General features: G+C 43.7%; 1 protein-coding gene and 1 non-coding gene across 7 annotated transcripts; both read left to right on the forward strand.

Annotated features, from left to right (window-relative positions):
* Positions 1-168: 168 nt before the first annotated feature.
* On the forward strand, positions 169-27231 carry ZBED3 (zinc finger BED-type containing 3). 6 transcript variants are annotated; one of them, XR_008425272.2, is made up of 5 exons: positions 176-264; positions 587-935; positions 6979-7113; positions 12416-13549; positions 22044-27231. XR_008425272.2 is itself a non-coding variant. In XM_071219543.1 (4 exons), the coding sequence occupies exon 4, from the start codon at positions 12430-12432 to the stop codon at positions 13111-13113; it is 684 nt and encodes a 227-aa protein (XP_071075644.1). In that variant the 5' UTR covers positions 176-264; positions 587-935; positions 6952-7113; positions 12416-12429; the 3' UTR covers positions 13114-17262. The 6 variants fall into 6 exon arrangements, 5 of the variants coding, with proteins under 5 accessions (XP_053768414.1, XP_071075644.1, XP_053768409.1 ...); XM_071219543.1 differs by lacking the exon at positions 22044-27231 and having other exon boundaries at positions 6952-7113; positions 12416-17262; XM_053912434.1 differs by lacking the exon at positions 22044-27231 and having other exon boundaries at positions 12416-17262.
* On the forward strand, positions 4927-5064 carry LOC112307594 (small nucleolar RNA SNORA47). The gene has a single exon (XR_002975077.1). It is a non-coding gene; the product is annotated as a small nucleolar RNA SNORA47 (small nucleolar RNA).
* Positions 27232-27263: the final 32 nt, after the last annotated feature.

Below are 27263 nucleotides of genomic sequence, written 5' to 3' on the forward strand. Positions count from 1 at the left end.
TATTGTTTCATTTCTAAATCTTGGCAAACAGGAATCTGTCACTCGGGGATCTAGATGGTTTAGGAGTGACTCCCCAGTTCTTTTAACTACAGTTCACTCGCTACTGTTCCCCCTTCACCCCCGAGATGCGGGAACGGAGCGCTGTGTCTTTAAGGGGGACGTGGGGAGGTTTCCGCTCCGGACAAAATGTCTGCGAGGAGCCTGGAACGGACCAGCTGTCCATCGCCGCCAGCCTCCCTCCCGCCGTGCTCCGGGGATGATGGAGTGAGTGTGGGCCTCGAGGCTGGTGCAGAGAGCACCCAGGGCAAGGCGGGGAACTGCCGGAGGCACAGTCGGGGGTGTCGCGCTGGGCGGGGCCGCTGGGGTGGCACAGCCGGCCGGGGACCGCCCCGGGCCTGGGCCGCAGGTGGGCCCGGCTCCCGCACGCCGCAGCCCTGCGGCATCCTCGAGTCGCTGTGCCCTGGGTGCGGGCTGCGCCCCGCTGGGCTCAGGTTGTGGTGGTTGTAAAAGATGCATTTGGCCCTGGTTTCTGCTTAACGGCGCCATTCAGTTTCTTCCAAGATCTCATTTTTCTCCTTCTCTACAGTATCCCCTCAAAACAGTGACTGGGGAGCCCTGAAAATCGTCTGCTCTCCCTTTGTTAACTCTGCCCGGTTACGGTCCGACTGCTCGCAGTGCGCGCGGGGGCGCCCTCTCCCTCTGGCGGATACTGTCTCACTGCTCCCCGCCCACCCGGGGGAGGAGCGCTGCCCACCGGGGGCGGAGCAGCCCAGCGAGCAGAGGCTCCCGCGGGAGCCCGACCCCGCCTCCGGGGCGCTCACACAAAAGGATTTTCTGATCCTTCCCGCACGGACCGATTTGCCGTAACTACTGACACTAACCAAATGCCTGAGGCTCACCCAGCGAACTTGTCTGTCCCTCCGTGAAAGAAAAGAGTAAGTACCGCTATCTTCTGAACTTCTCATCAGCCCAGACGACAGAGACTGTGTCTTAAGATCAACTGCTGTAGAAAGAGCTTAATAAACTGATACCATTTCTGAACTTACCATTATTTGTATACCCTTTTGGGCCAAAAATAGCTTGAGGCGACCCATAATAAAATGTATTCAACGATGTGCAAAAAGGCCAAGAGCCAAAACCAGGTAATTCTCAATGTAAAAATCGTAGTGTTACAAAAGCCCTCAAAAGTGCAGCTTAAAATCCCTCTAATTCATGTTAAGTTATGCGTTTTTACAAGATAAAATGGATCGACACCCTTCTTTTTAGGAACATACATATTAAGTAATGTAGGACTGAAATAAATGTCCACTTTAGGGCAAAACACTTTATAATTTTCATTTAAAAATGCATTAATAGAGAATACTTCTGAGCCTTTGAGCCTTAAATCTGCTATTTATTTAAATAGTAGATTTATCTAAGAGTTTGGCTTATGACATTTAAAGAACATCTCTGATTCACCAAATAAACAGCTGCAGGTCCAGTAAATTTTTTACACTCCATGTTTAAGCTTTTTCTAAATATTTTCATACTTGACCCTTTATTCCCTGACCCAGATAGCCACACCTGACAATTTGGAGGCATTTTTACTTGCTTTTAAACTTCAGTACAGGCTTTTAAACTTCAGCCTGGTGATTCCAGACCACTTTTTCTAATTGTATCTCTTCATAAATAGATTAATACATGGCAGTAAACTAATATTTCAACATAAGTTGGACAGGTAACATGAATGAATTGTGGTTTCCTTGATACTTCCCTTGTCAAGGCTAATTATTTGTTTTAATTAGTATGTTCTGCTGTGATTTAAATTACTGGTGGATGAAATAAATGAAATTACTTTTAGTGTTTTTACACGTCTGTGTAGATTTCACATCAGTGTGAATTTCTTAGCTTAAACCCAGATTCAACCTACACATAATTGTTTAAAACTGGTGGATAATGCAAATGAAGTGATTAGCCTTGACAATGGAAGAACAGACAGAGCTGCGATCCATCCGCTACTTCTTTTTGAGAACATTGCCTGGTTCTTTGGCCTTTAGCGTGCGGAATATTTTGTATCTGTACAAGCATTAAGTATAAAATACTATAGTGAACTTTTATGGGCGGTTTATAGGATGATTCTCAATGTTATAGTCATATACTAAGTATTACTATATTTACACAAATTATTCACCCAGGTTTTGATCTCTTCCCTTATTGTCTATATTAGTATTCAAGGAGAACATAATGAGGAATCTAGGGTTTAATCTGATAGGTTACTAGAAGAATAGAACTTCTTCAGAGAACTTCAAATAGAACTTCAAATGCCGAGGTAATTAACATAAATGTATTATCTTCCACAGGCTTAGACTTCTTATTATCTCTTCCAGATAAGAGACACTTAATGAAACTCACTCACAGGAGAGTTCAGAGACATGGTGCCACCCGGCACTACCACTCTCTCCCCTTCCACGGCATAACTAAAAACTACTTTTTTCCCCCCAGCCTGTTTCCCCCTGAAATTGGGCTGAAGAATTTCCACTGTTGATTTCATGCTAGCAGTGCTTTTATTTATTTTCAAGAATTTTTTTTAAAAAATATGAGCTTGGAAGCCTAGCTATTTGACTACAGAATTGGAATTATATGAGTCAGCACTAGTGGTAAAGTGTTTTTGTGAATTTTGTACCCTGAGGGGTTGGGAAGGGAAGGGAAGGGAGGCTGAAGCAGTAGTGCCTGCCTGAACGTTTGCGTTTGGGCCCCCAAGGCCCACCCCTCCCCCAGTGTGGACACCATGTGATGGAAACCCCCCCCCAAGTGAACCTTTACCACACATATCAGAATTATTGCTGGATCTCTCACCACCGGATGGTGAGCTTCCAGAAGGCAGGAACTGACTTCCTCTTGGCATGATTATCCTCTTGGCATCTTGGGCAGCAAGCCAACGCCTGACCCTGAGCAGGTGCACAGTGAGCATTTGAATGAAAGAATGGATGTAAGCAAAATACTCACACTCATTGGCACCTCTCTGGTAGTTTAAAAACTATTTAAAGAAAAATTAAGGAACCTCTTATTTTTTCATTGTCTTCTTGTTAACTCACCATCTAGTTCATGGATGTGCTTTCTGTTGAGTACTTGGTAAGGAAGAAATGCATATTACAGGGCTCCAGCTAACCAGACCTCCCCACCATCTTCTACCTCAGTAATGAGTAACCTGTTTTGCATGAAAGTCAATTTAGGAAGAGAAAATACATTTAGCTGGGGATGGGAGATGGATCTGTTACTCTTTATTTGCTTTTTGTATTCAAAAGTCCTCATGAGGATTCTTCCAACTTAAACTACCTACTTACTGTATCGAATAATAGAATGTCAAAGAGAAAAATAACACTGCCTTTTAGCCATGAAGATCTAAACGTGGGCATGTTCGAGTAGTAAATATTGATAGCTCCTTTTGTTCGTGCCTTGAATTTATGTAGCACCCGGAAGTCCAAAAATGAGTTATTTGCGTTATCTGATGTCAGCCACTAGTTTAGAGGCAGATCATCTTATCTCATCCCTTGACAAAGGGAGATAATGGAGATTCAGATGAACTGGGTCTAGGAATCGCATCAGAGAGTCAGGTTCATTGCATTTAATGCAGTGTCTCCTGAGTGCCTGCCCTGTACCAGGGAGATGGGTGAGTGAGGTGGGCTGCTCTCCCATGGCATCCTGCGGTTCCTGTGGATATAGAAAACCCTGCTTGGGCAGGGCACAGCAAACCACCCAAAACTGAACAGCCCCACACACCCCATCCCTCCAGAGCCAGATGGCACTGTTGCCTCACAGGCCTCTTCCCTCCACCCTCCATAGTTAAGGCTGTCTGGCCCAGCCTGAGCTCACATGCATGAGGAATGCTTTGTAATTTTTTTACATTTATGTATAGGTCCTGCCATATACGTGTACTACCTAAATGTATACACATGATCACATGTATGCTTTGTACTTTTTTCTTTCCTTTTTGTATTTATCTCTAATCCTTCTTCCTTTCACATCAGCTGTCACCGCCCAGTCCACATATGTCTTCTTCCTTATCTATCTTTATATGTATATACTTACACAGATCTGCATATTGTTTAATAATAGTGAGATCATACACACTTTTCTGAAACTTGCTTTTCTCCAGAGAAACTGAATACTTCCTCCACAAACCCCTCTAGCTCATCCGGCAGAGCTCCAATCCATCCTTTTTAATGGCTGCATAATACTCCCTGCAGTGACCATGTATTATTTACCTGGCCATTCACTGATAGTTATTCCCTTGTTTCCAGCTTTTTGTCATACTAAATAATACTGTATTGTATGACTGTACACATGAGTACTTTTAGTTTTTCAGAAAAATTCCCATGCATGGAATTCCTGATTAAATTTATTGTTAAATGGTAGAAATTGCCAGATTCCTTTCCTAAAAGCCGTCATATCTCCACTGGTAATACATGAGTGTATCCTTTTCTCTACCCTCATCCCAGCTTTGGCTAACAGACCTCTTCATTTTTGTTACTGTTATAGATCTGAAGTGAGATCTTATTATTACTTTAACTGTACTCCCCTGAATATAAGTGATGTTACGTATCTTTTCACAAGTGTCCTGGCCATTTGACTTTACGCTTAGGTCCTTTGCCTACTCATAATTCTTGCCCATTTTTTTATTGGGTTGTTTGTCTCTTCCTTGTAAGTTTGTATGAGCTCTACATGTATTAGGTTTGTAGTTGAAGAGTCTAAGGCTTCACTTCCAGGTCAAGGTGGTTGACTGGAAGGCTTCTCTCCCTCTACCCTTCAGGAGTTGTTGAAATGAGCTCAGGGGCTGTTTAGCAGAGATAGGCAGGCCATTATTGATGGGCAGTCCCAGACTGCTGGTCTCTCTTTAACTACCGAGCCTGAACAGAAGTTTGTATTGAGCCAGAATGTAGCTGTGTGTGGAGGACTGAGAAGGTGAGGCAGTTCTGTACCGTGCTGCCTTCCGCTGGTTAAGACCTCCAAGAGAAAAGGCCTACCAAGGCAGAGGATGTCCCTCTGTCACCCTTGGAGGGGCAGTGCTGAGCTGGCCGACATTTGTGGTGCTGCTTGTCCCTGGCTCAGATGTGCTACTAAGTCTAAAGGATTCAGCCACCAAAATTAGTGCTTCTCACCCGTGTCTCCACCTTCCCTCTTATAAAAGATGGTGCCCATGTCCGCGGCACTCCTCTGGGCATCCCAGATTTTGCAGAGACCCAGACACATCTTACAGGGAGGTAAAGCCTGACAGTAATTGGTCAATCTGGCACTTTTAGGGGTACTCTCAGACTTTGGCACAGGTAAGAGAGTCTGCAGGTTATATGCAATTTTCAATCCCAGCTCAAGAAAGCATATCAGAATGCAAAGTGATAGTCTTGATGTTACAGAAAAACTTTAAATCTCTTTTCATATATCCAATAAAAATAGGGATGCATTATACTATTCAGTCCATTTTCATGTACGTCCAATAGTTAAAAAAAGGAAAGCTAAGATTCAAATGTAGAAAGAAATGGGATTGTAAACAAAGGAAAAAGAAGTGTAGAAAAAGTTAAGATATAGATGGATGACAAAAAGCATTTCTAATACTAAAATCTTGTTCTTTTTACTAACCATAAGAAAAAAAAAGAATCCACCCTGACAGGTGTGGCTCAGTGGGCTGGGCATCATCCTGCAGAGGAAAAGGTCGCCAGTTCTATTCCCAGTCAGGGCACGTGCCTGGGTTGTAGGTTTCGTTCCAGGTTGGGGCAGGTGCCAGAGGCAACCAGTCAATGTTGACCTCTAACATTGATGTTTCTCTCCCTGTCTTTTCCCCTGCCTTCCCCTCTCTCAAGTAAATAAATAAATAAATAAATTTTAAAAAATGATTCTTGCAGTGGTCTCTAACTTCTCTCCTCACCCCCCCCACTCCCACCTTGGGGACTTTAGTAATTTAATAAATCTCTTGGGGGAAATCTAGCCTTTAATTTCTAAACAGCTTCTATACTAATCGATCATCATGAGTAACCATATTCAAATCAATGCCTATTGTATCAGAAGAGATGTAACTGGCTGTTTCTTTTATTAAAAGAGACCCGGTACTTACCTTTTTCACTGATTCTTGTAAATTCATGATCTTTTTTCAACATGCGAGAGATGTATTAAATGCCGTGACTGATCCTAAGTAAACTTGCTTAATGGGAAAAGGAATAATGAGACTTTCTAAGTGGTAATTCATCTTAACAAGGCTATTAGCAATTGAATCAAAATCTTAAAGTAAATTCTATTGATACAACAACTTATTTCTCCTGTTCTCATCTTTGTCTTCAGTCATTTGGCGTTGCATTTAATAAGAGAGATTCTGACACGTTCTCATCTCACTGCTGCTGGTTCAAATCCCGACAGTATGCACGGGCGTCAGCTACCTCACTGCGCAGCATTCTCCCACCTTGGCCTTGACGTCCCCCCTGAAATAAGTTCTCAGATGTGTTCCAAGAGCCTGTCCTGTGTTCTCTCATTATCTTTACACTTTCAAAGCACGTCTGTCTGGAATCACGCATTTGGTCCTTTGTGAGGTTGTGTCCTAAAGAATAAACTTCACCTTTCCTACCCCCCTTGTGTGACGGGTTATTGCAGTGGTAACTTGTTTTCCTAATGGAAAGGACTGCAGTGATGGTCACCGCGTTGTGTGTGGATCCTTTTAGCACAGATACTTTGTTGGGTGAAGCAAGAGGCTATTTTTTTATTTACTTTTTTTCCTTAATTAAAAGTATTGACCAAGCTATGTATCTTTCAAATACATAGAGGGGGCCAGTTAGTTGGGATGAGCAATGTGGAAAATTAATTTTATTTGCTGTATGACTAAAACACTTAATAGAGGGTCTGAAAAAGTGAACACTAGAAGGACATGGTGTTAGCTAGTGTTTCTAGTTTCTATCTTTAAGGCTGTTTAATTGAATTTCTTTTACTTAGCTGCCTGCCCTCTGAATTCACTCCTAGTACCACGGATCGTTCTTCACAACTCAGGGCTAATGCTGCGGTGTTTCTGCCTGAGAACTTGGGTTGGCTGCAAACCCTGAGGCAATGACAGGGGCCTCAGTGCCCTGAGGACATGACCCACCAAGTAATTTAAAGGTAAAAATTTAGAAAGTTGCTTTGCATATTGTTATTTCCTAAATGTGCAAATTTAAAAATATTTTAGTGGCTTTTGGTACTGTCAATTTTCTCATAAACATTGTTTTTAAAAACACAAAATGGTGTACCTGAAACTAATACACAATAATATTGAATGTAAATTGTAATTGAAAAATAAAATTTAAAGTTCTTTTTAAAAAAAATCACAAAATGAAGACACTTTTATCTTGAAAGAAGTACCCTGTTGAAACTTTATTAAAAGGCTGTTCACTACTGGTACTTTCATCCCTGAAGTTTAAGAAACTAATTTTCCACTCCTAAAACTTTATTTTCTGCTAATTTCTAAGTTTACTCTGCAACACTGAAAGGAAACTGCAAAAGGGAACCTTACTCTTATTCTGGGGGGAAAAAAAACCCAATAACTTTTTAATAGGAGATCAGAAGGGACTAATTAAAACTAATATATATATAGTGGACTTCCAGTCAAGATGGAGGAGTGGTAAATGCTATGCTCACCCCCTCTCATGACTACATCAGAATTACAATTAAATTATAGAACAACCATCACTGAGAACCATCTGAAGATGAGCTGAACAGAAGTTTTATCACTAAAGGTGTATAGAAGAAGCCACAGTGAGACTGGTAGGAGGGGCAGAGACATGGTAAGTCCCACACAAATGGCGTGACAATTAAGAATCTAGGAGAATATCTCAGCTGTGGAGATCTCCTGTGGGGAGCGAGGGGTCCCAGCCACACAGTGAACACCCCAGCCAAGTACACCAGCCCCAGAAAGAGGAGATCCCAAAACACCCTGCTGTAAAAGCCAGCGGGAATTACAGCCAAGAGGGATGTGGGGCCTCTGGAGACTCAAGCGTCCTCTCAAAAGGCATGTGCATGTATTCATTCACTCAAAAACTCCCTTGTTATGGGCTCCAGTGCAGGGTCAGCAGCCCCCAAAATGCTTGGGACATACAGGGAGAAACTAAATTGACTAGATTCAGTGCAAGGGCTAGAGGGTCAGGGGTCAGGGCAGCTATCTCAGGATGAAGTGCTGGCAGGCACCATTGTTCCTTCGTTGAGCAATCCTCCCATCAAGCCTGCAGGTGCAGGCTGGTACCAAATCTCTGCTCTCCATGAACCTGGCTAACACTGCCCAGCCCTGGTGATTCCCTGAGATGCCACCCCACCCAGCCATCTGAGCCACATCCAGTGGCTTTTGCACATGAGTGGGCTGCCTTGGCTCATACTGTGAACGTTCCAAAATTTCTCAAAGATCCACAAAACCGAAACAATGATGTTTGTTTGCCTCAGTATACTTCTCTATCTCTTGCTAAGTGGCCCCAAGCCCAGCACAAAGAGCAACTGGTCTCAACTTGGATTGTAACTCCTCCCATCATGTGACCCCAATCCTGGCATAAGCTGCAGCCAGTATTTGGAACATAGCTTCAGCTTAGGGACCACAAACCTGGAAAAAGTGGTGGCTGACCTCAACTCACATGTGGTGCCCACCAAAGGGTCCCAAGCCCAGCACTACTGGCAGCTGGCCTCAGTTCACAGCATAGCCTCTCCCAAGCATGTCCAAGCCAAGCACAAGTAGCAGCTAATCACAGATCACTTTGTAGCTCCCACCAGACATCCCCAAGCCTGGCATAAATGGCAGCTGATCTTGGCCTGCACCAGAGCACTCCCAAGAGGCTCCAGCACCAACACACATGGTGGCTGGTTTCAGACCACACCAGAGAACTACCCATGGCATTCCACAAACAACATATCCAAAGGGCAGACCCAGCTGGCACTAGAGCCACACTAAAGTGACTCCCGCTCCATGGGGCCAGCCCCCACACAAGAGCTTGTCCACTGTGGTCATGGCCAGCCCTCACAGCCTGATGGTCAGTTCCACCCACTGACATGCCACCAGCAGTCAAGGTTCACTACAACAGGAGGAAACACACAACCAACACAAGGGACACTCCTGGAGTGCCAGCGCAGGGGACCAGGGAGACTGCAGCACTGGTGCCCACAAAACACCTACTACATAAGGCCCCTATGACAAGACTGGGAGGTGTAGCAGATCTACATACATAGAAACAAACACAGGGAGTCAGCCAAAATGAAAAGACAACAAGACATGTTCTAAATGAAAGCACAAGACAAAACTCCAGAACAGTAACTAAACAGAATGAAGACAAGCAGTCTAAATAGGATTCAAAACACGAGTTATAAGGATGCTCAGTGAACTTGAGGGAAGAATAGATGAACTCAGTGATAACTTCAAAAAAGAGATGGAAACCATAAAAAACCAATCATATTGAAGAATATAATATCTGAAATGAAGAATACACTAGAAGAAATCAACGGCAGGTTAGATGAAGCAGAGGACTGAATTGGCAATCTAGAAGACAAGGTAGCAGAAAACAATCAGAATAGCAAAAAAGAAAAGAAAGAATCCTCCCTGAAAAGTGAGAATAGTTTAAGGGACCTCTAGAACAACATCAATCATACTAATATTCACATAGTAAGAGTACCGGCAGGAGAAGAGAGAGCAAGGAATTGAAAACCTATTTCAAGCAATAATGACTGAAAACTTCCCTAATCTGGTCAAGGAAATAGCCATACAAGTCCAGGAATGCAGAGAGTCCCAAACAAGATGAACCCAAAGACGCCCACATCAAGACACATCATAATTAAAATGCCAAAGATTAAAGACAGAGAATCTTAAATGTAGCAAGAAATAAGCAGATACCTACAAGGGAGCACCCATAACACTCAACTAATTTCGCAACAGAAACTTTGCAGGCCAGAAGGAATTGGCACAATTTTCCCCACTATCATGTGCAGATTCCACTGAAAATCTATTAGAATGAATAAATGAATTCAGTGAAATAGCAGGATACAAAATTAATATTCAGAACTGAATTGCATTTTTATACACCAATAATAAACTATCAGAAAGAGAAATTAAGGAATGAATCCCATTTATGATTACATCAAAAAGAATAAAATACCTAGGAATAAATTTTTAATCAAGGAGATAAAAGACATGTATGTGGAAAATTATAAAACATTAAAGAAAGAAACTGAAGAAGATACAAATAAATGGAAGATATCCAGTGCTCATGGATTAACACCATTAAAATGTCCGTACCACCCAAAGCAATATACAGATTCAAAGCAATCTCTATCAAAATACTAATGACATTTTTCATAGAAGCTAAACAAATAATCCTAAAATTTACATGGAACCACAAAGAGCCCAAATAGCCAAAGAAATCTTGACAAAAATAAAGTTGGAAGTATCACATGACCTGATATCAAACTGTACGATAAGGCCATAATAATCACAGCAGCATGGAACAGGCATAAAAACAGACACATGGATCAATGGAACAGAATAGAGAGCCTAGAAATAAACCCTGGCCTATATGGTTATTTAATACATGACAGCAGAGAAAAAAAACATACAGCTGGGTAAAGAGTGTCTATTCAATAAATGGTGTTGGGAAAACTGGACATATACATGCAAAAGAACAAAACTGGATCACTTTCTTACACCGTACACAAGAAAAAATCAAAATGGATTAAAGACTTAAATACAAGACCTGAAACTGTAAAACTCCTAGAAGAAAACTTAGACAGTAAACTCTCTTAACATAGCTTTTAGTGATTTTTTTTTTGATATGTCTCCTTGGGAAAGAGAGAAACAAAAGAAAAATCAACATACGAGATTACATTAAACTAAAAAATTTTGCACAGTGATGGAAATTATCAACAAAGCAAAAAGACAACCTACTGAATGGGAGAAGATAGTCATGAGATACATCCAATAAGGGGTTAATGCCCAAAATATATAAAGAACTTATACAAATTAACACACACACATGTACAAACAATCCAACTGAAAAATGGTTAGAGGACATGAACAGACACTTCTCCAAAGAGCACATACAGATGACCAATAGACATATGAAAAGATGTTCAACGTCACTGATCATCAGGGAAATGCAAATTAAAACCACAGTGAGATATCACACCCCTGTCAAAATGAGTATCATCATAAATAAACAAATAACAAGTGTTGGTGAGGATGTGGAAAAAAAGGAGCCCTTGTACATTGTTGGTGGGACTGTAAATTGGTACAGCTACTATGGAAAACAGCATGGAGGTTCCTCAAAAAAATTAAAAAATAGAACTACAATATGACCCAGCAAGTACATTTCTGGATTCATCCAAAGAACTCCAAACACTAATTCAGAAAGATATATGCATCCTTATGTTTATTGCAGCATTACTTACATTAGCCAAGATATGGAAGCAACCTAAGTTTCTGACCATGGGCAAATGAATAACGAAGTGGTACATACACAGGGTGTGGCAAAAGTAGGTTTACAGTTGTGAGTACGTGAAACTTGGAGTTTATATGGTGTTATTTATTAATTATTGTATTATTTTCCATATGAACTATAAACCTACTTTTGCCCCACCCTGTATACAACAGAGTATCACTCAGCCAGGAAAAATGAAATTTTGCCATTTGTGACAACATGGATGGAAGTAGGGGATATTATGCTAAGTGAAATGTCAGAGACAGACAAATACCATATGATTTCACTGATATGTGGAATCTAAAGAACAAAACAAACAAAACAGAAACTAATTGATACAGAGAACTTTTTTGTGGTTGCAAGGTGGGAGGGGAGCGGTGGAGATGGGTAAAAAGGGGGAAGGGATTCGGATGTGCACATTGCTAGTTATAAAAACAGTCACAGGGATATAAGGTGCAGCATGGGGAACACAGTCAATAATGTTGTAATAACTATGCATGGCGTCAGGTGGGCGCTAGAGTATTCAGGGTGCTCCCTTCCAGAGTTATAAGAATGCCTCCTCACTATGTTGCACACCTGAAACTAATATAATACCGTATGTCAACTTTAGTTGAAAAATAAAATTTAAAGCTAATATGTGCATTTAGCACTTACATAGCTAGTTCTTTTCATTTAAGAAGTTTGGCTTCCCAATTTTAGTGTAAGTACTCGTTAGCTTGCGACTCATTTCTAAGAGAATTCTTAGTTAAGAAAAGAGGGCTGAACATTTTTAACATTTTTTTCCTGAGGAATCAATAATTAATAATACTGAAAAAGAAACCTGGGTATCTACCGAAAACTAACCATAGGACTTTTGCCTGTAATAAAGGAAGACGTGGTTTCTTCACCGGCTGACTATAATCATAGAAGTTGTTTGGGTGGTGTGTATCTCTCTCTCTATAAAATTTGTTGTTCTTACCTCTTCTCCCCTCTGTATGCAGATGCTGCAGAGAGGATGAGGAGGGACGACCTGGTGGTGACCATGGAAGACTCGAGTGGGCAGGACGATGCTGCAGCGCTGGGCAGCCCTTTTCCTGGCCCGGAGCCGGCGCCTGCCGGCCGCCTGGGGGCGCCATATTCCGAGGCCTGGGGGTACTTTCACCTGGCCCCGGCGCGCCCAGGACAGCCGTCGGGCTACTGGGCCACCTGCCGGCTGTGCGGGGAGCAGGTGAGCCGAGGTCCGGGCTTCCACGCCGGCACCCCGGCGCTGTGGAGGCACCTGAAGAGCGCACACCGGCGCGAGCTGGAGAAGAGCTCAGCACGCCGCTCACCGCCACCTGCGCCACCTGCACCCGGCCCTGCTGCGGCCGCCGAGGGCGACTGGGCGCGCTTGCTGGAGCAGATGGGCGCGCTGGCCGTACGGGGAAGCCTGCGAGAGCGCGAGCTGGCGCGGCGCGAGGCCGCCGTGGAGCAGGGCGAGCGCGCCCTGGAGCGGAGGCGCAGGGCCCTGCAGGAGGAGGAGCGAGCGGCGGCCCAGGCCCGGCGGGAGCTACAGGCCGAGAAGGAGGCGCTGCAGGCGCGGCTGCGGGAACTGAGCCGTCGCGAAGGCGCCTTATCCACGGCCCCGCTGCAGACTTCCCTCAAAGAGGAGCCCGAGGGGGAGAGGGACGGCTACATGATCACTAAGGTCCAGCTGTAGGTTTGGGCCGCTCCCGCCACCGCTTGCCAGCGCTACTCCAAGTGTGGTCTGCGGACCAGCGTCTTCAGCCTCACCTGGGAGCTGAATCTCAGACCCGCTGCCTCCTGGTGAATGGGAATCTCCTTCAAAAGCGCTTCCGAGGCCTGAACAAAACCAAAAATCATTTCCACTCTGTGGTCGCCTGGGGTGCCTGGGAGCGCAGGCTCCAGCGACCCCCTTTGCTGTTGGCATTTAGCGGGCATCGTGCAGGGAGTGGTTTCCCTCCAAATGCCTTTGGGAATGGTAGCTCCAGCAGCCCTTTGAACCTAAATCTCCAGTGGCCTTCTACCTGGTGACTCTGAAAGGACAGAAGCTTCCCTACACACCAAAGACTACCACACTACGTGCCTGTACACCAGCCAGGATGACCCAGGGTGGAGGGTCCATGGAAATAACGGTAAAGCATTTCATCCAAGAGGAAGAGTTTTAGTCATTTCCTAACGAGTAAATCTTTGATGAGCAATCTTTGCTCAGCACCAAGTTCAGAAAAGGGGGCCTACTCAGTTTCCACGACTGCTCTTTACCCTCGTGATCTCTTGTGCCCCTGCAGGGCAGTCCCCAGAAGCCCTCCGTTTACTCTCTCCCCAGTTTGCACAACACCAAGTGCACCTTGGGCTGTTTCATCTCAGCCGCCTTCTATCCCGTTTCAGGCCCATTGGCAGCTATGGACAATGTCACTTTCTGCCTCACACCTGCCTCATAACCAGGGAAACATGACCTCATCCTTCATTGCTAGGAAGAGTACTTCCTTCCCCACCTGATTCCACCACGCCCACTTTGGGGTCAAAGAAGAAGGCATCCCTCCCACCTGAGGCAACCTCCTCTCATGTTTACATTCATTCCTTTTCCACCTTCATGGCTCTTTGCTCCATTAGTGTTCCTCTGTTCCTCTCATTCCCCAGAAATGCCCAGTTTCCCTTGCACTGAAAAGCAAGACCTCCCCAGCCTGGACGCTCTCAGCTGAACCACCATCCAAGGAGGGTCAGCTCGTCCTTCCTGCCTATTCTTGCTGCCCATTCTTTGTCTCCTCCATTCCATGATCTGCTTTCCATGGTACACAGAAGCCACCTCCATCTCCCAGTGGCTGAATATAATTATTTATTCAGGCTTCATTTTGCTTAATCTCTCCCTTCGTGAAGTTTCTCCTTTGGCAGGGGGAACCTACTTTTCCTCTAGAGAATTCCTTTTCATGATACAGACTGGTTCCTAAGTGATTTTTCTTAGGTCTATTTTTTCCTCATTTTTTTATATACTGAAAAATTTCAAGCATCCAGAAGCAGGTGAAAGGCTAGTGCAATGAATATCCATATCTACCCTCCACCTGAACTCAACGATTGTTAACATTTTGCCATATTTACTTTTTCTTCCCTCCACACATACGTACCTGACATTTCATCCCCAAGTATTTCAGTATGTGTCTGCTAAGAATAAAGACATCGTTCTACATGATTACAGGGCAATTATCATACTTAAGAATATAAACAATTTCCTAGTAGCCTCTAATGTAGAGTCCTTAATCAAAACTCCCCAATTGTCCAAGAATGTCTAATCTTTTTTTAAAATATGCTCCAAAGTTAATACATTACTTTTTATTATAACCCTTTTATAACCTTTTAGTCTAGAACACCCCCCCTTACTACTTTATTTCCCTGACACTGTTTAAAGAGTCCCAGCCATCTGTCTTATAGAATGTCCTGCATCTGGATTTGTCTGTTTGCTTAGGCTAGTTTCTGCAGTCATTCTTAGTTCAGCTACCTCTAAGAGCTGCAATAATCACCTCTGTGCCCATGGCTCCTGAACACTTCCAGCATTGCATTCTCCCCCACCCCCCTCCCCGAACCCCGGCCTGTCCTTCATGTCTAATCCCCTGCTACAAGTTTCTATTTCTACTTGCAAAACTGCCACTGCACGTGGAAAAGGCGAATCTATTCAGTGCTACATCCCTACCCCTCATCTCTCCTGGACTCTTAAAATGTATCAGGGACACACATACTTTACATGTATTCTCTCATATTATTCTCATAGCAGCTTCACAAGGAGGTATTAATACTGGGTTAGCCAAAAAGTTTGTTTGGTTTTTTCCATAAGATGGCTCTAGTAGCACTTAGTTGTCTTTAACTTCATTTGAAACAATTTTGTTAGATTGTATTGTGAAAGCTGTCATATCAGTGCATTTTATAAAAACTTATCAAAATTGGTGAGGTTTTGTGTAGTCATTTTAATACTGAAGATGGGAGAAATATGCAACATTTTAGGCATATTATGTTTTATTATTTCAAGAAAGGTAAAAACATAACTGAAACATACAAAAAAGATTTGTGGAGAAGGTGCTGTGACTGATTGAACATGTCAAAAGTGGTTTGCAAAGTTTTGTGCTGGATATTTCTCTCTGGATGATGCTCCATGGTCAGGTAGACCAGCTGAAGTTGACAGCGATCAAATTGAGACATTAATTGAGAACAGTCAATGTTATACCATGTAGGAGATAGCCAACATACTCAAAATATCCAAATCAATGAAGTTATTGATGAAAATGAAAAACATGTCTTTTATTTGTCAGAAAAAACTAAAATAACTTCTTGGCCAACCCAATACTATGCCTGTTTTACAGCAAAAGAAACCAACATAGAGGAGTTAAGTAGTTTGTACAAGAATCCAGCTGTTAAGTAGCAGAGCTGAGATACAAATCTAGTCTTTACCTCCAGGTGCCAGGCTCCTAGCTGCTGTACTGTCTCCCTTATTACTCTGTCACCTGGCTGGCACACCTGTTTCCTTCCTAACTCCAATTCCAGGTAGAACCTTCAGTGACATTAGCAGGCACTAAGCCAGGGTCACGCTTAATGCTTTACAAGAATAGCTGTCTATCCCGCAGCAACCCCACAACACAAGTGCTCTTATGCCCATTTTGCAGAGGAAGAGACAGGCTCAGGGGATCTACATAATGTCTTCGGAGTCACACAACTACTAAGAGACAGAATGGGTCTTGAGCTCTGGTCTCACAGAATCCTAGACCCCTAATTTACTGAGTCTATTTCTACAAAACATCATCTGTGTCTTCCTTAAGATGCCACCTGTCAAACTCAGGCCCCATTTATCAGTCGTCTGGGGTTCATCTTCCCATCCTTGCCTTCTCCCACTGCGACCTGACACTCACCTGGGCTAGAATTGTACTAAGCCAATGCTGGTATCACTTTTCCTGCTCAGGAGCCCCTCCGGGACCACCTATCATCTACAAGCTTCACCTTTGTGGCCTGAACTCCAAATCCACCCACCCCGGGCCGGTCGCAGGTGTCCCCTACCCTACATATTCTCCGGCCAAATCGGACTCCTTGTTCTTCCTGACATGCCCTAGTCTTGGTGCCTCTCTGCCTCTGTTCACCCTCCCTCCACTTAAAAATCTCTTTAATCTTTGATATGAAAAATCCACTCGTTTTGCTAAGATCAAGCCCAAATTTGACTGCCTGCATGAAGCTTTCCTTGGTCCTTCTTTAGAGATGATTCCCTACTTCACTGGACTCATCGCATTTTATATCTCACAACCATTAGAACAGGCCACCTAGCACACAGCTAGCTGGCTTCTCGGCCAGACCCTGAGCCCTTGGAGTCCAGTCATCCTTCTGCTCCCACAATGCCTTGCATAAAATAGCTGCTTAATAAACATCTGAGGCATCAAATCCACTCAATGTGTTTAAAATTTTTACGGGTTAGTTTTCTCATAGTTATTAATATAACTATTCATTTATCTTTAATTCTCTGAGAAGAATTCATAACAAAAAAATATCCTAAAATGAAATTGTGGTAATTATTTTTTTAAGCTGCCTAGTCAGTAAAAGTTAATTAGTATCAGTTATTGGGCTGTTTGATTTGAATCCAATCAACTATTCTAACGAGTCATTATCAGGAATGTTTTTCTTAAAACTATTTTTTTCATTACTGAATACGAATGCAATGCCTCAATCTGGGGAGAAGAGCGGGAAAAAAACCACCACCACCCCACACAGTCCTGTGAACTTGGTAAAACTGCTAATCACATGTTTATGTATTTTATTCTTCCTTTGGAATTTTCATATTACTCTAATAATAGTAAAAGTTATTTCTCTTAAGTACTGACATTTAGCTTCTTTATGTGGATTTATAACTTTGACTGTAAGACCTGAATTTGGACTTCTTAGAAGGAAAAAAAAAACTTTTACAAATGTCACTCTTCTGTTGGGTTGGCCAAAGAGTTCGTTTGGTTTTTTTCCATAAGATGGCTCTAGTAGTAGTTAATCAACTTAATTTAAAGCCTTTAACTTAATTTGGGACAATTTTGTTAGGTTGTATTGTGAAAGCTGCCATGTCAGTGCATTTTTTAAAAACGTATAAAAATTGGTGAGTTTTTATGTAGCCATTTTAATATTGAAGATGAAAGAAAACAGGCAACATTTTGGGCATATTATGATTTTTTATTTCAAGAAAGGTAGAAACACAACTAAAACACACACAAAAAAGATGTGTGCAGTGTATGGAGGAGGTGCTGTGACTGACTGAACCATGTCAAAAGTGGTTTATGAAGTTTCACACTGGAGATTTCTCTCTGGACCATGCTCCATGGTTGGGTGGACCAGTTGAAGCAGACAGTGATCAAACTGACACATTAATTGAGAACAGTCAATGTTTATACCATGAGGGAGATGGCCGACATTCTCAAAATGTCCAAATCAATAAAGTTATTGGTGAAAATGAAAATAGTATCTTTTTGTTTTACAGAAAAACTGCACGGACTTTTTGGCCAACCCGGTATTCCATCAATTGTTATGGCAAAGATTTACTTTTGGAATCGTAACCACCCTCAAGAAAGATAGCTAATGAGAACTGGAATAGCTGTTCAGTTAGCAGGGGGGCGGACAGGGTGGAGAACAGTCGGCCTGACTGATGACTGCTGGCTGCGGGAGGAGAGGGAAGGCATTCTACTTTCTGTTTTATACACCACTGCAATTTCATAATAGAATATAAAATTACTTACATTTCGCAAATGAAGAATCCTTACCATTAGCATTCAGCTTCCTCAATTAAAATAAAATCTCCAACACAAGGACTGATATAATCCCCACTTTCAGAAAAGCCTAGTGAAAATGTAGCCCTTATCCAGTCCAACCCCAACATTTGGCAGAGAAAAATGAGTCCTAGGTGGCTTGTCTAGTACCAGGAGATAGTGGCCATGGCAGCTCACGTGACTCCAGGCTCCTGAACAGTATTCCGCCTCCTTGGCTTGGAGTGCTCTGCTGGCAAAGCACAAGAACTATCAGGACCAACCAGCTGAGCTGGCATCCTATGTCAACTCAACGGTGGGACTGGGGAGTGCCCAGGTGGGTTCTGGGGATTGTTTTGGCCTCTCTGGCTGTGGCCTCCTCTGCTCACAGAGTTGTCACTACTGATGGGTGACAGTGACACGCCTCACCTATAGCCGCAGGGTTTCCCTGATGTATGTGCCTGGACTTGCCAAAGGCAGTAACCCAGGTGCTGCCTTTGAGAGCAACGCATGCACTGCATTAGTGAGGTGGATGGTGGATGGGGGGGCAGATCGCCCTTAACCCAACTCAGCTCCTGCCCCCATGCCACTGTGGGTTGAAATTTGGCGTGGAGAGGGGGTGTGGGTACAGCAGGGTAATGCCAACCAAGCCTGAAACAGTTAGGGCCCTTTAGGCACCTAAGTTTGTCATCCTTGGGGGCTGGAGAAGAAAAGGGTTTGGCTTGGTTTGGGCTGTTTCTACTTTAAATAGCTGTCCATGTCTTTTAATATTTCAGAATAGATTCCCAAACACCGGGCTTTGTTTTGCTGCCCTGGAGTCACTAGGGAATTCTATTTCTGAGGGTTTGAACCTCCTGCCTTTCTACAACTGGACTCTGTTCCTTCGTCTGGAAAATGGATGAGGTGACTGTTAAGGTCCCTTTTGACTTTAATATGGTATGATGACATGAAATACAGCGAAACAGCAATTGACCTCTGAGTGAATTAGTTGCTCTGTTCAACTGGATTTTCTCATCACCTGCAGATTTAGAAGAAAACGTTGGAAGTCACATATGTATGCTTATTAAAAATAATAATTGTGTATCAAGCCGCTTCTTCCACAGCACCGAGGCACTGACTCCATCAGATTCATTACTTAGAACTGAAATGTGTGCAGCAGGGATCAGCATGCTCTCCCTCAGTGTGCTCACAACACGGCAGGCAGGGCAGGTATAACGTCCACGTTTTACAATGAGGCCCCACTCTCCAACAAGGCCAAGTGGCCTGCTGAGGACCGCACAGCTAGCAAGTAGCAGACTGGACCCTGGGGCTCCAACCATGGATCCCAGTCAAATCTGGGAGCAAACAGTTAAGCTCCCTTCCAGGCCTCTCTTCTGGCCCATCTCTTCATCAGAGCTAGGACTTCTGTTGCCTGGCCTGAGTGCCTGCCGACACTTGGGTCACGGGGGTGGCTATTTCCCACCCACAAGCCCTAGTGCTGGGAGCTAGCCAGCTTTCCCCGGGAAGCAACGTTGGCCTCTGTATTAGTTCCCTGTTGCTGCTGTAACAAATTACCACAAATTTTGTGGCTCAAAACAACACAAATTTATCCTACAGTCCTGCAAGTCAGGAAATGGATCTCAAAGTGTTGGCTCTTTGTTAAGGCTCTGAGAGTATCTGTGTTTTGCCTCTTTTAGCTTCTAAAGGTTTCCCACATGCGTTGACTTGTGGCCCCTTTCATCTTCACGCCAGCAAGGGCCAGTCTTTCTCACATTGCATCCCTTGGTCTCCCTCTTCAGCATTAAAAGAACACTCTCCTAACCTTACGGTTAGAATTAATATGTTAATTCTCCCCTGCCAGGTAACACATTGAAAGCTTCCGGGAATTAGGACACAGACATGGAGAGAGAGAGGTTACTCTGCTTGGTGCGGCATCAGACTGCCTGGGAAGGGGTGTGAGAGAGGCGCTTACGGGCCCCCCTTTCCCGGAAATCAATCCTTCAGTGGGGACCCTAATCTTTCCTTGTTTACATCTCATGACCTCTGCCCCTGCCGGGACAATCAGACTTTTCTAGGACAGACACCTGGAAGGTGGGTATGAAACATGCCTCTGGGGGGAACCGGAGGCCTCTGTTGTTCTGATGTTCTGAGAACACTGGGGAATTCGTGCACTAACAAGGATCCTGCTGGCCGGGAAGGCCAGGTGGTGATGTGTGAGGAGGTGACCAAGCTTTTGGAGTCAGGTGTGAATTAAAATATAAGCTTCCGACTACATATGTGAAGTGTCACTGTGCCAACCACTTTACGCCCTCTGAAATCCAGTTTCCTCCTCGGGAAAATGAGGATGATACATACCTTAAAGGGTTGTTATGAGGATTAGGCATGATATTATGCAGGCAAAGTCTGACATACAGTTTAAACCCGGGCACTATGACTTCTAGTTATCTAAATGCTTAGCGGACCCGTGGTCCTGTCCACAACGTCCTTGGAGACATTCGGTCCACGCCCACAGGTCCTTGAGAGTCGGTCCAGTCAAAACTGTCCATGAGCATATTTGGTCCCTGCCACATGGTCCTTGTTTTGGTCCTGTCACGACATCCATGTTTAGCCAACACTCCTAGGTTCAAATAGCCCACAATGTTTATTTATACATTTGGTTTACAGGATTCACACACTTTTTACTGGCCCAATAATTCTGCGGCAGCTCTACTGCCAATAACCCGTCTTGCCTTGGTAACCTAGCCAGCCATACACAGCTCCTGGGGTTGGGTAGATGGGTTGGTGAGAACCAAGTGTGTCCATGGATGTTCTGGTACAGGACCAAATATCAAGGACGTTTTGGCAGGGGCCAAATGTTGCCATGGACATTTTGGATGGAACCAAGTGTCCTGCGAGGATCTGAACAGGAGCTCAAAACCAATCCAAAGAACCTCAGAGAGCGCAGGTTCCCTGGGGTGACTCCTGAGAACAGATGCACACAAATCACGAAGGTTTGCTAGGCCACGTCCCTTCACGACAGAGCCATTTTCCTGTCAAAACATAATTTCAAACCTGACTTGCCAAATGAGCTAACCTGGTCACAGCTCAACATGAATTGTGACTACAAAGTAACCTGACTAATCTCACAAGTAACTATGTCAACACCTTCCCATCTAAGTACTTTCCCTTCAAAGTAGTCACCCTGGAAGCTACAGTGACTCCCCCGAATGCTTCCATGCTTAAACACTTCTGGAACTCCTCTTTTAGAGCAGTTCTCACAGTTGCTGGCACACTCTTTAAAAAACATCCTTAAGCCCTGGCTAGTGTGGCTCAGTGGATTGAGTGCTGGCTTGTGAACCAAAGGGTTGCCAGTTCGATTCCCAGTCAGGGCACGTGCCTATGTATGGCTGGGCCAGGCCCCCAGTTGGGGGCACGTGCACAAGAGGCAACCACACACAGATGTTTCTCTCCCACTTTCTCCCTCCTTCCCTTCTCTCAAAAATAAATAAATAAAACTTTTTAAAAAATCTTTAAGTTGGCAAATACTCACTTTTCCAGGAAAATATTTGATTTTTCAGAAAAGCTGACAGTTATTCAGAGCCCAGTCTGGTGAATGTGGTCGATGATTAACCAAATTAACTTTTCCAGATAATACAGTATGATTATCATAAATCAACGACAATGGTTTTTGTGTGGCTCATGAATTGGCCTTGACAGTGTTGTATATTAAGGTTAAGGTAGCACGGCCATTATGATGTGAATGAATTCAGAGAGCACTGGGAGTCATTACATATTTGAGTAACATTGAATGTTTCTGTTAATGAAAATCTTAATTACGACATTCTCTGAGATCTGATTTCATAGTACTAAAATGAAGACTAAGGAAAAGCACTAAATGCTAATGGAAGCTTTATTATTTCAGTATATATTCTCCCGGGCCTTTGGGCAAGATCAGTAATGACCAGATGAGTGAGCTGGCAACCCTCCTGGCCTCTGAAGTCTACTTGTGATCGGAAGCTAAGTAACACGCTGTCATATGTTAAAATACATTTAATAACATGCCGCTGACTTGTCCCTGTCTTTTGCTTTCTGGGCAATGAAATACCATGGCATTTCTACATAGATGAAAAAAGCTAGCTTTTTGCCGGAAGAATTCCTGGAAAATCATCCTTACTCTGCAGGCAGAAGACATTGTTTGCCTCCATTCACATTAACTTCGCAAGCATGTCTGTTCCTCGTTCTCTACAAAGTTTTTGATTTACCTGTTCTCCGTCAACTCCAATCCAGAGACCTGATTCATGTTGCATTTTTTTGTACTTCAGTGATCTATTGGTTAGACTTAGAACCACAAAACCCAAACGTCTGAGCAGGCAGTTACTGTTCTTCTCAGGTAATGAGAATAAATATGTAATAAAACGAAGGGCGGAAGCATCAGTAAGGGCCACAGATTCAAATCCCTCAAAAACACGTCTTAAGATTTTTTTGAAGGCCGAGTTTGTAAGATTACCCTAAAAAGGTGCGGTCTGAAAACATTAAACGACAACAACAAAAACAAACCAAATTGCCCCTTCCTCCTCTACCCTAAGAACTTTTGGCTTGTGAAAAGACTTTTAAATGAACAAAAACTATTTTGGACTAATACTCTTTTGGGAACTATCATGACCTTCACTGACTACATGGCCTTTACATCCTACCAAATAGTATCCAAGAAATAAACGCAAGCTGCAAGTATGCAGGGAGTCTCACCCAGTTGGTTCACTACTGTGTCCCAAGTGCCGAGAGTTGTGCCAGGCCTCCATAAAGCACCTCATGGATATCTGCTGAATGAATGCATGCTGTGGAAATATCTTCATATCAGTGTCTGAAATCTAGTTCTCAGTGTTCTCCCTGCAGCTCCTCGCTCCCACGGGGAACTGAGAGCCAGGGGGAGCCTGCTAGGTCTCCCTGCTAGGCCTCCAGACAGCTCCTCTTCCAAAGTCATGCAGAATCCACCCCTCTTTTGAGGACTCTGAGGGTCATCTACAACAGCTTCCACCCGTTCTCATTATCCATCTCCTGCTCATTCTCCAACATTCATGAAGAATCCAGCTCCTGCTCAGTCTTCTGGTCCATACCTTTCTCCGAGCATTACCTTGAGGAATGAAGACAGCCCACCGACTTACCTCAGCCTCCCCAGCTTCAATAACCACCATCTCCACTCCAGGGTCCTACAGCTGCGCCCTTGGTAACGGTAGCATGGCATAATACTACTAATAATTTCTAGTACTTGAGGGCTTTTATTATGTGCCGGACAGTGCTCAGTGCCACATAAGCCTGATTATCTCATTTAAACCTTCCAACGGCCCCATGAAGACATTAAGGTACCCAGTTTTAAACACATTTTTAAACAGCACTTCGCTCAGGAGTGGTGGGTCTGTAATCTGAACCCCGGTCAGTCAGGCTCTTTAACCTGTGCTCTTACAACCAGTGGGATGAAAATAATCACGATTTAAACCATGGCTCTGCCACTCTGCCACATGAGCTTTTTGATGCTGAGCAAAATTAAAACCTCTTTAAGCCCCAGTGTTCTAGTTTACAAAACACTGTCAGAAATAACGAAGACAGTATGTTAAGTGCCTAGCACAGTGCCTGACATGCCACAAATGTGTGTTCCAGCCATCCTACCAACAAGCACTTACTGAGCACCTCCACATGCCCACTGAGGGAGGAACTGAAGACACAGCGGTGGGGGAGACAAGCCAGGTCTCTGCCTGCACAGGTCTGGGCGGCATCTGGCGGGTGCTCAGCAAACACCTGACAGATGAAACACGCCTTCAAGCGGGTCTGCCAGCCCCCGCTCCCCCTCCCATCCATCAGCCAGTTATTCTGTACAAAGCAATCTAACGAGGGCCTTTCCCTGCTTAAAATCCTTCATCGTCAAAAAGGACAAAGTCCAAACTTCTTAACACAATATGCTAGATGGCTGGAGGTAAGTGGCCGGTTCCTCTCCCCACCCTACCCCGCTCCACCTGCACTTCCTTAAGCAGTGAAAACCTTTCTCCATATGTAATCTGTTTGGAAGTCTGAACTGAAAACCGGATCGATGGAGACCTATTCCGGTAACGGGCACGAGAACCGGAGGCACCAGTCTGGCACCCTGACCCCTTTCCACCCTCCTCCAGCGAGTGCGGCACACGCAGCTGCAGCTCCTCAGGCCACGCCACCGGTTCTGTCACACAGATTGAAAACCAAGCTTTACACCAGTGGCGTTCTAACCGCAGGGCACAGTCCGTTAGTGCATTACGAAATCAATTTAGTGTTTGGAATCAGCGATTTGGCAAACGAAATTAAGAGTGCAGTACATGAACTCATGGCCCAGCACTGGTATATAAAACCTGTTACATATGCACACACGGACACTCATGCACTGAGCTGTGATATAAACTGATGTCTTAGTGTGGATCCTGGTCCAAACAAGTTGAGAGCCCCCAGATGACATTCTCTACGCAGCCTCAGTTCTTCCACCTTTCCTCATCACATGAAGCCCCACCTGCAGCGAGCCGCCGGCGGTCCCCCAATCCCATCCGGCTCTTTCACTTCCATGTCTGTGAGTGCACACGCCAGGCCTGGTGCTAGGCACTAGGAATGAACCATGAGAAAAACCTAGGTCTTGCCCACATGGCATTCAAGAATCTAGACAGACAAATATCATGCAGGTCACCCTGATTAATATACAACTGTGAACCAAAATAAGCAGTCTAAGTGAAACAAATGTGGATTTTCAAGAACATTTATCAAAGGCAATTAGTCTAGGCAGACAAAGGAGGCACCTGTGAAGAATCAATTAGCAGAATCTAAAGAATATTGCAGGGATAACTAGGAAAAAGAGTGGAGAGCGCATTCTAGACCTAACAGAATACAAGCAACCCTGGGAGGAGACAGGACATGGCTTCTCTGAGAAACTGAAGCACAGGCCAGCATGGCGGAGCCCACAGAACAGATGGGAAGAGAGATCCAAGACAACTGGAAAACCTTAGCAGTGGCAAGACCAGGGAGGTCTTAGGGGCTAGGACTTTGTGTTCTGTCCTCAGAGGAAGGGGAAGCCATCGGAGGGTTCCAACAGGAGGTAATGAAAAAGGAGTTGTGAAAACACAGTGTCTGCAGTGTGGATGGGCTGAGGGGAGGAAGGAGTGGCTGCCTGGGGACCAGTTAGGAGACCATGGAATACTCCAGGCAAGTAGGGACAGTGAACTGATTTACTATATTGGAAATTAGGGGGAAGGCAAGAGAAGGGGTGGTACTGAACAAAGGCTGACTCCTAGGGTCTGGCCTGTACAACAGGCTAGACGGTGCTGCCAGCTAAGAGTAAACTGGAAAAGATCAGGTTTGGAGAAGACTATGGATTTGACCTTGGATAAGCTGCATTTATGGTGACTCTGAATTAGTATGCGTCCTGCAAGAACCTGGAAGTCATGGGTTATACAGATGGTAAATATGAGAGCGAGGAGCATGGCTGGGGCTGAGCCCTAAAGGCCTCTCCGTTTCCTGGTGTTCTATTCCTACCTGCTGTAAATGTGTATGGTTACACCTAGTTAACGACACAATTATACCTACTTAAAGTCAAACATAGATATAAAAAAACAAAAAGTGGAACTCTCTTCACTCCTTGGGTAATTAAAATCAACAGCTCAATATATACCATATTTTTTAAATGGGATTATGCTATCCACACTTTTCTATAATGTTTCTTTTTAAAATCAGCAATGTAGTAAAAATATTCTTCTATAACAGAGTATATATAGTTCTATCTTACTCATCTGAAGGGCGACAAAGTGTTGTGTAGTAGGACTGTATCACAATTTAACAAACCCCCTTGGTTAAGGCACCTGCTCATTCTACTGTCCCCCTTCCGCCTGGCTCAGCGAACCCTGATTCCGTTCAACAGCAACATGGTCAGCCTCAGGGGATGGTTCATGATTGCCTTAAGTCAATTAAGACCATGCTTTTGTCCACCTTTCCTTTCTTATTTTTTTTAGATTTTAAAATACTTTTAAAAAATGCATTGATTTTAGAAAGAGACAGAAATACTGACTTGTTGTTCCACTTATTTATTTATTGGTTGATTCTTGTATGTGCCCTGACTGGGGATCAAACCCACTACACTTGGTGTACTGGGATGATGCTCTAACCAAATGAGCTACCCACCCGGGCCTATTGCCCACCTTTTCAACTTCCTTTGCAGCTTTGAGTCATCATGTCATCAGGTTCTGGCTAATGAACTTAAGGGGAAGTCTGCTATGACAGCTTCTGAGTAAGTTTTTGCTTTCCTAATAAAAGAGCACGAACATGAGTACTACTCTCTCTATCCTTTCTTCCTATTTTGGACATAAATGTGATGACTGAAGCTCCATAAGTCACTTTCGACTACAAAGCCATAAGCCAACACTAAGAATAGTAAAGCAGAAAGGCAGAGAGGAAGCCTGGGCTGATACAAATAGACACACACATGAACACTGACTCATTTTAAAGAATCCACATGTATTTCCAACTTTAAAGTCTAAAGAAGTAAAGTAGAACACTCTGAATCAAAGATTCAAAGTAAGTGATGCCCTACAAAAATAAGAAGCACATTTAGAACAAGATGTTAGAGAAAATACTTCCAACTGTTCCTGAGAACACCTTTACGTACTGGGACCAGAAATGCCTCCCTGGCCCCTGCCAAGCACACGCCTGTGCCCTGCAACTGGACCTTTGTGCGAGATCCCTGGTACCTCTCTTGCTATACTTTGTTTGTGATTTCTGTCTTCTTTTGCCTGCAATTTGAAAATGTACTAAATTAAGAAATAATCTTTTACATGGACAGTTGAAAGGTATTTGATTTGGGTGAACCATTACTTTTCTTAAGTTTATAACTAGAATAAAAATGAAAAAATCAGAAGTGAAAACTGTTTAAACAAAGAAGAAAAAAATTCCTCTATTCTTGAGAAAAAATGCTTCCTAGCTATTTAATTCTAGGAAATACTGTTATTTTGCTTTAATGTTGATGGTTTCTTCTGTTCTCAATTTTACCAGCTTCTCATGTGCTGACAAAAATATAAGATGTTAGATTTCTGAAATTCAGCAATTTAGAGTTCCACTTAAAAAAAACATTTAAAGGCTATTA

This window comes from Desmodus rotundus, chromosome 1, assembly GCF_022682495.2.
Source record: "Desmodus rotundus isolate HL8 chromosome 1, HLdesRot8A.1, whole genome shotgun sequence".
Lineage (NCBI taxonomy): Eukaryota > Metazoa > Chordata > Mammalia > Chiroptera > Phyllostomidae > Desmodus > Desmodus rotundus.

Excerpts from the sequence above, each read along its gene's own strand:
- ZBED3 (XM_053912439.1), top strand. The coding sequence starts at position 12,430 with ATGAGGAGGGACGACCTGGTGGTGACCATGGAAGACTCGAGTGGGCAG.